At 54.3% G+C, this 8,133-nt stretch overlaps 1 protein-coding gene across 2 annotated transcripts in view; it reads right to left on the bottom strand.

Annotated features, from left to right (window-relative positions):
* The window catches only part of ADCK5 (aarF domain containing kinase 5), a 32,131-nt gene that overhangs the window by 5,310 nt on the left and 18,688 nt on the right, over window positions 1-8,133 (bottom strand). For both annotated transcript variants that reach the window (XM_015427959.1, XM_015427960.1), the window contains 5 exons: window positions 7,247-7,378; window positions 5,056-5,139; window positions 3,867-3,948; window positions 3,003-3,081; window positions 2,784-2,875 (listed from right to left, as the gene is read on the bottom strand). In XM_015427959.1, coding sequence (XP_015283445.1) covers window positions 2,784-2,875; window positions 3,003-3,081; window positions 3,867-3,948; window positions 5,056-5,139; window positions 7,247-7,378 — 469 coding nt within the window. The remainder of the gene's footprint in view (window positions 1-2,783; window positions 2,876-3,002; window positions 3,082-3,866; window positions 3,949-5,055; window positions 5,140-7,246; window positions 7,379-8,133) is intronic.

The raw sequence follows: 8,133 nt of genomic DNA, 5'->3' as shown, positions 1-8,133 counted from the left end.
GGGGGGAGAAGAGCTCTGTCTCCTCCATCCCCCCCGCTCAATCTCCCCGAGGCGGCGGCGAGGCCAGTCCTCCCCCCCATCCGGCTCCGAGGCGGCGGCGGCGGCGAGGCTGATCCTCCCCCTCTGGCTCCGCGGCGGCAGCGGCGAGGCCGGCTACAGAGCATTCCCTGCGCATGCGCAGGGGACGCTCTGTCACTTTAGGGGGGATTCAAGTATCCCCCCGTTTTTTAAAAAAAACTTTTGAGATTTTTGTGCACACCTGGGGACCGCCGCACGTGTGCACAAAACTCTCCCTCCCCCCCCCAAGTGCCCCTTCTGTGCTGATTTAGATATCCGCACAGAGGGGGCTACTTCGGTATTAGATATATAGATGGTATCAGATTGATCTAATTTCTGTGCACTGAGGACAAGCAAGTCCTAGGTTACAAACTGAACTCTCCAATGCAAGAACAAGATGCATTTCTTCCTTTACGAGGTGCGATTGTCAGAAGAAAATAAAAATGTTTCAGTTTTGTTTTTGCATGTGGGTGGGTATTCTGTTTGTAAGAATAGTTTGGATACACTATATTTTCAATATGCTAGTTGTGATAATTTCATGCCAAGTAAAAATGTCCATAGTCATATTTTATGTTCCTAAAGTAACAGAATGACTTTCAATCTAGAAAAGACAAAAGAAATGCTAATGTAGCATTTTTTTTCATTTTTTCCGAAAATTTCCATTTCCCCCCGAAAAAGCCCGGGGGAAAAAACGGGGTTTTTTCCAAGCTTCAAAATTTCCGGAAATTTTACATCTCTACTCGTGGCACCCTGAGGGGTGAGAGAAGTATGCCGCCTCCTACCATTTCCCCTGTCAACAGCTGCAAGGGGGGCCAAATTGGATGGGGAATGCAATTTGCTACTTGCACCTGCCCTCAAGTGCAATTACAAGCGATGCAAGAGGAGCAGGGCAATACATCTAAAACTGGACTGGATCATCAGAGAGAGCGGGACATTAAAAACAGTATAACGCAGCAAACGAACGGGGTTGGTGGGTGTTGGCGGTATTTGCCAGATGCAGATCCCCTTCCTGCAGTTGCTCTTTGTCTTCTCTGGGGTATAGAGGGGGGGGGATGCTTAACACCCTCCTCTTCCACCAGCACCAAAACCCGGATCCAAATCTCACCCCGTCTCCTGTCTGCTGCCGACTTAGAGGCTGGGGAGCAACTGGGGCTCTCCAATGTCTGCGGGAGCCCATGAAAATGTCCACGTGCAAACGGAATCAGTCCCGTGCAGTGTTCCCCCTAAGCTGAGTGCGCGCTAGTTCACAGTTTCTTAGCCTCCGGCTCACAGATTTCTGTCTTGGCTCAGGCAGGATGGGGCTCCCGAGCAAACTAACTGATGCAGGAGACGAATCGCTCACTCACAACTTTAATGCCTGGAGCTCACAAAAGTAGAATTTTTGTGCACGAGACTCCACAGCTTAGAGGAGTATTGATCCCGTGGCCTTCTCCAGAGAAAGAAGCCTCCACCGTGTCAGTTTTGGAGCAGCCATTTTTCCCTAAGCATCAGAATTCCCTCCTGCCATGGGTGTGGTCTGGGTTACGGAGCCCTCACCAGCGGGGTGCAGACCTGAAGCCTTTCGCCCTTCTCCTGCCCTGGGAGACCCCACTGACGACGACGCTGGCCTTGGGCTGCTTCAGAACCCATGCGGAAGGGGCAGGCCAGCGCCACAAAGCCAGTTAGCAGAGGGAGCAGAAGCAAAGCACTCAGAAAGAGCCGGGGGCAGGCAGCGTTAGCTCCCCCCCACACCAAGAGGCAAGGAAAACCCCCTTTTCAGCTTACTCAGGAGAACTGGAGGAGGTGTTAACCAGTGTTCTCTCTGAGCTGAGTCAGTGTGAGCCAGCTCACAGTTTTTTAGCCTCTAGCTCACACACACTTGCCTTTGCTCGGGAATGATGGGGCTCCAGAGCAAACTGATTGATGCAGCAGCCAAATCGCTCGGCTCACAACTTTAATGCCAGGAGCTCACAAAGTAGAATTTTTGCTCACAAGACTCCACAGCTTAGAGGGAACATTACATGACTTTGGTGTAATGGTTATGAGCATGGTTTGGTGTAGTGGTTAGGAGCGCAGACTCTAATCTGAGAGAACCGGGTTTGATTCCCCACTCCTCCACATGGAGCTGCCGGGGTGACCTTGGGTCAGTCACATGTTCTCTCAGAGCTGTTCTCTCAAAAGCAGTCCTTGAAAGAGCTCTCTCAGCCCCGCCTATTTCACAGGCAGTGTTCCCTCTAAGCTAAGTTAGTGTGAGTCAGCTCAAAGTCTTTTAGCCTCTGGCTCACACATTTTTGTCTGAGCTCGGGAAGGAGGGCTCCAGAGTGAACTAATTGATGCAGCAGCCAAATCGCTTGCTCACAACGTTAATGCTGGTAGCTCACAAAGTAGAATTTTTGCTCGCAAGACTCCACACCGCAGCTTAGAGGGAGCACTGGTGTTAACCCCTCTGCCTTCCCCCCTCCCTGCCCAAAGTTTTAATTGCTTTTACGCTTTTTGTATATGTGTCTTTTAGCTTTAGTTTTAATTGACGGAATGATGCGTTTTCTGCGAGGTTGTCCTGGCTCTTCGTTAAGTGGTCGTCTTAGGCCTGATTCTAACCTGTTCGCCTTTCCGAGGGCAGAAAGGCGAGGCACAAGTTTTGAAAATGATAAGGAGGAACCTGTAAGACCTGTCAGCCCAGCCCCCCCCCCGAGCCCCGCTGAAAGGGATGGCCCTGTAGTGGCAGCAGCCCAGACGGCCCCGCTCACCTTTCACGCCCAGCTGCCTGGAGTAGGCCTGCATGCCCGCGTCATCCCGCAAGATGATGGCTCGCCAGAGTTTGCACAGGGCTTCGCGGTCTCTGCCGGAGCCACGAGAAGAATGTCAGAGTTGCGACGATGGGGCCTCCGGGGCAGGAACTCGCCCTGGGTCACTGAGGGGGGGTCCTCGTCAGGAACATCCCTGCCCCCACCCTCGGTGGCTATTACCTTTCGTGGAGAAACTCGTAGAGGCCGTGGTCGAGGAGGATGAGCTGGGCCTTCCCGTCCGGGCCCTTCCGCACCAGAACTGCCAGGGAGAAAGGGAAGGGCAGTGAGTGAGGGTCTCCTCCAGTGCAACTTCTCCCTAGAACCTGCGCTGAGAGGAGAGTCAGGAGAAAAGGCCACTGCAAACCTCTGGTCCCCGCGGTGGGCTCTTCCAGGTCCTCAACGGACAGGCCACTACAGGGCTACTGAGCCTCCCCAGAGGGACCACTACAGGTCCCCTCCCAAAGCCTCCTTTCCACACGGTGCCTTCTCGCCTCGTTCACCTGCCAGAATGCAAGCCCCTCCCCCTTTCCAACGCATGCACCCATGCTCAGGACCAGTGTCCCCTCTAAGCTGAGTTAGTTGTGAGCTAGCTCACAGTTTTTTTAGCCTCCGGCTCACACATTTCCCCCTTTGCTCTGGAAGGGATGGCTCCAGAGCAAAGTAATTTATGCAGCAGCCAAATCGCTCGCTCACACCTTTAAGGCCAGGAGCTCACGAAGTAGAATTTTTGCTCTCAAGACTCCACAGCTTAGAGGGAGCATTGCTCCGGACGAGTGTCCCCTCTAAGCTGAGTTATTGTGAGCTAGCTCACAGTTTTTTAGCCTCCGGCTCACAAATTTCCCCCTTCTCTCAGGAAGGATGGGGCTCCAGAGCAAACTAACTTATGCAGCAGCCAAATTGCTCGCTCACTACTTTAAGGCCAGGAGCTTACAAAGTAGAATTTTTGCTCACAAGACTCCACAGCTTAGAGGGAGCATTGCTCAGGACCACGATCCCTGCAGGCCCCCACGGGCCACCGACGGCATCGGGTGCCCCTCCTCATACCATTTCCGGGGTGGGGGTCCGCGTGGATGAATCCCGTGTAGAAGATCTGCTCCGCGAACATCTGGATTAACTTGGATGCTGCCTGCGGGCGCACAGAGAGACAGGTGTGGGTGAGTGACGGGGGCCCGGGGGACGGCTGGCACCCAGACAGCGGGGGAGCCAAGAGCCCAGACGCCACCCTCGGCAATAAGGGAGGCGGGCAAGCGCCCGTCCCGCACTACCCACAGGATGACCGGGAGGGGCTGCTTTTACATCTCAGGCGGCCGTCCTATATGCAGCCGGAAAGGACAGCGCAGCTGCAGCAGGAGGGATGGAGGCTTTATTTGTTTGTTTATTTATTTATTTATTCTATTCATCATCCGCTCTCCCCGCAAGCGGGCTCAGGGCAGCTCACACGGCCTGGCTCAGTGCCAGATTCATATACAGAACACATTAGAGCTTAAAACGTTATCAAAACATTTAAACAATCAACATTTAAATTAATGTACTCTGTAGTTGTTCACCAAGATCGCATAGCACAGTGGTGGCGAACCTCTGGCACGGGTGCCAGAGGTGGCACTCAGAGCCCTCTCTGTGGGCACGCGTGCCATCGCCCCAGCCAGGCCCAGACCATCATTAAAGTGTCGAATTCTCTGCCAAATAATTTTAAGTAAATGAAAGCATTTGGGATTGCTTTCCTTACTTTGTTTGGATCATCTTAAGTTAATGTATAAGTTGTTTTTTTCTAAAGCAAAACCTCAGTATTCAGGTTAAATTGCAGCGTTGGCACGTTGTGATAAATAAGTGGGTTTTGGGTCGCAGTTTGGGCACGCAGTCTCTAAAAGGTTCGCCATCACTGGCATAGCATGTCATGTAGCTCCACAGCGACTGGCTCACAACTGGTTTGACTGCCTACTACAGCCAGTCTCTACCCCAGATATTAATGGTGGTCGTTGGTGATAAGGGCGGCTCCTAGTTGAAAGCCAGGTGGAAGAGCTCCGTCTTGCAGGCCCTGCAGAACTGCATAAGATCCCGCAGGGCCCTGATCTCTTTCGGGAGCTCGGTAAGGAGCCGTCACTGAAAGCCCTGGCTCTAGTGGCCGTGAGCCTGCCCACGGATCTCACGGGGGCGGAAGAGACTTCAACGTTCTCCACCCTTTCCCTCGACTGATCTGTAATGCTCTTTCCATCCACCCCCAACCCGAACTTACGTCCTTGACGTGTAGGCCTTGTCTCTGGATCCCTTCCACATCGTTGATTTTGCAGCCTTCGTAGAAATCAGCTGTCAGGACCCGCTGGAAGGAAGGAAGGAGGAGAGAGAGAAGAGATTGGATTCATCCACCGCCCCTCACTCGGAGTCTCAGGGCGGCTTCCAAACTCCTTTCCCTTCCCTGTGAGGTGGGTGGGGCTGAGAGAGATCTTTCAAGGACTGCTCTTTCAAGAACAGCTCTGAGAGAACTGTGGCTTGCCGAAGGTCATCCAGCCAGGTGCAAGTGGAGGAGTGGGGAATCAAACCTGGTTCTCCCAGATTAGAGTCCGCGCACTTAACCACGACACCAAACTGGCTCTCAAGGAAGGAAGGAGGGGGGGGGGGAGAAGGCAGGCCAGCCCCAGAACCAGCCCCGCTGCCTCCCCCCCTTGCCCCCTGCAACCTCCACACAGAGTCACAGTCGCAAAAGCCAAGGGCCTCCTTCAACACAGGACCCTGGGGCTCATTTGTGAACGAGGGCAAGCTCGGAGGTAAGCCTGCCTTCTCTGGGCCGAGTGATTAATTACTGACACACCGAAACCAAGTGCTAATTTTATTAATGCTAATTAGATTTGTATCTATTAGTATTAATGGGTTTAATTAAGTTTCTGCAGACTTAAGACTGTTTAGGGAAAACGGCATCTGCTCCATTTCCCCATCTGTTACGGCCCCTTCGGTGGTGTGTGTGCGTGCTTCTGTGTATATTAAGGAGAAGAGATTGGATTTATACCCCGCCCTTCACTCGGGAGTCTCAGAGCAGCTGACAATCTCCTTTCCCTTCCCCTCCCCACAACAGACACCCTGTGAGGGAGGTGGGGCTGAGAGAGCTCTGACAGGAACGGCTCTTTTCCAAGAACAGCTCTTATCAGAACTACGGCTTGCCCAAGGTCATCCAGCCAGCTGCAAGTGGAGGAGTGGGGAATCAAAGCTGGTTCTCCCGTATCAGAGTCCACGCACTTCACCACTACACCAAACTGGCAAGCCTCTGGAACTTAACCACTACACCAAGCTGCCTCCCCTGGGCACTCTTTTAGCATGCCACCCTCATTCTACGGGGCTACACCCTCCCCAGGGAGCCTACGTGCAATGCTCCCTCTAAGCTGTGGAGTCTTGTGAACAAAAATTCAACTTTGTGAGCTGCTGGCATTACAGATGTGAGTGAACATTTGGCTGCTGCATAAATCAGTTTGCTCTTAGAGCTCTCCTTCCTGAGCTAAGACAAAAATGTGTGAGCCGGAGGCTAAAAAACTGTGAGCCAGCTCACACTAACTCAGCTTAGAGGGAACACTGCCTACGTGTGAAGTATTTCTACGAACACAACAGCTCAGACCTGCTCAGGTGTTTGCAAAGAGGCTTCCCGGAACGCCTTAAGTTCTCCCCAAGGCCAACAACGGCTTTTGGAACTCCCAGGAATGGAATTTTGTATACAGGAACACCGTATACCTTGGCTCGGAAGGCGATGGGTACATTCCAGAGGGCTTCTGGAGGACAAAGGGATGGGCAAGCGACCGTCTGAGGAGGTGGCATGCGTTCCAACAAAGACTCAGGCCTGACTGAGTCTACACCTCAGGGAACATCTTGCATCGGTCTCCTAATTTAGAGTCCAGTGGCATTTTTGAGACCGGCAAAGGTTAATTCAAGGTATGAACCAGAGGTCATTTCGGGGGGGCTCGCGGGTGATCCCAGTCCCCCGGGGTGAGGTACGGGGGGCGGGGCACATGACTAAGCCCCGCCCCCTGCTTCTGGACGCCCCGCTTCCGGCCCTCATTCAGCCAGGAGGAGGCAGGAGAAGAGGGAGGGTAAGTTGCTTCCTCCCTGCCTCTCCCCACCCCTGCCTGCCTGGGGCCAGGGAGGGCCTTCACGGGGCTTCCTCGCACTCCCACCGGCCTTGCAGGTCCACCGCCGGGCAGTGGAGCTGCAAGGCCGGCGGCGGTGGGCGGGACCGTTGGGGGCGGGGTCCGTGGCCTTATGACACACTTCCTGTGATGTCAGGGGGCGTGGCATATGCTAATGAGTTATGCTAATGAGTTCCCCTAGCTCTTTTTCTACGAAACGACCCCTGGTATGAGCTTCCGTGGGCTTACAAACTCCTTACAAACGACGCCCTTCCTCCCTTCCAGCCCCCTCCCCGTCGGTGACCCCCCGCCTCTCACCTTGCTGCTCTTGTCCCAGTGCACCCGCGGGACCACCACAAAGTCGAAGTGCTCCAGTTCGCGGGCGCAGCGCTCCCCGTTCTGCCCCTCGATTTCGAAGTTCAGCTCCTGGGCCAGGGTCCCCTTCATGTCCTGCGGAGGGAACAGGGGGCGTGAGTCGGCGAGAGGCCGCCGCTTTACCAGCCACGGGGAGCCGGCCACGTTTAGGAGCTCGGCGCAGGGTCAGAGGGTGCCACTCGCAAATCCTCTGCTGGCCTGCAGTCGCCGTTCGTCACCTCTGCCACTCTGCTAACACCCCTGGGGTGCGTGCCTTCGGCTGGCCCCAAGAGCGGGACACAAACAGGTGTGAGGATGCACCGGGCGGGAGGGGGGTGCCGCCTGGACAGACCCTGCCAGCACCCACCCAAACACCCTGCGGTGAGCTGCACCCCATTCCCAACAGATAAAAGAAACAGATAGAACAGACAAAAGGAAGTCCTTCTTCACCCAGAGAGTGATTAACACTTGGAATGCACTGCCACAGGAGATGGTGGCGGCTACAAGCATGGACGGCTTCAAGAGGGAATTAGATAAGCATATGGAGCAGAGGTCCATCAGTGGCTATTGGCCACAAGGTGTAGATAGGGGCTCTTGGTCTGGGGCAAGGGATGCTCTGTATTCTTGGTGCTTCGGGGGGGGGGCAGTGGGAGGGCTTCTGGTGTCCTGGCCCTACTGCTGGACCTCCTGATGGCACCTGGTATTTATGGCCACTGTGTGACACGGAGTGTTGGACTGGAGGGGCCACTGTCCTGATCCAACATTGGCTTCTCTTGTGTTCTTCTATGGAGGAGAGGTCCATCAGAGGCTATTAGCTACAAGGTGTAGACAGGAACTCTCAGGCTGGGGCC

The sequence above is a fragment of the Gekko japonicus genome, unplaced genomic scaffold, assembly GCF_001447785.1.
Source record: "Gekko japonicus isolate JY-2015 unplaced genomic scaffold, Gekko_japonicus_V1.1 scaffold838, whole genome shotgun sequence".
NCBI classification, from domain to species: Eukaryota; Metazoa; Chordata; class Lepidosauria; order Squamata; family Gekkonidae; genus Gekko; species Gekko japonicus.
Note: the sequence above shows the minus strand (reverse complement) of the source record. Positions and strands in the feature narration are given on the sequence as shown.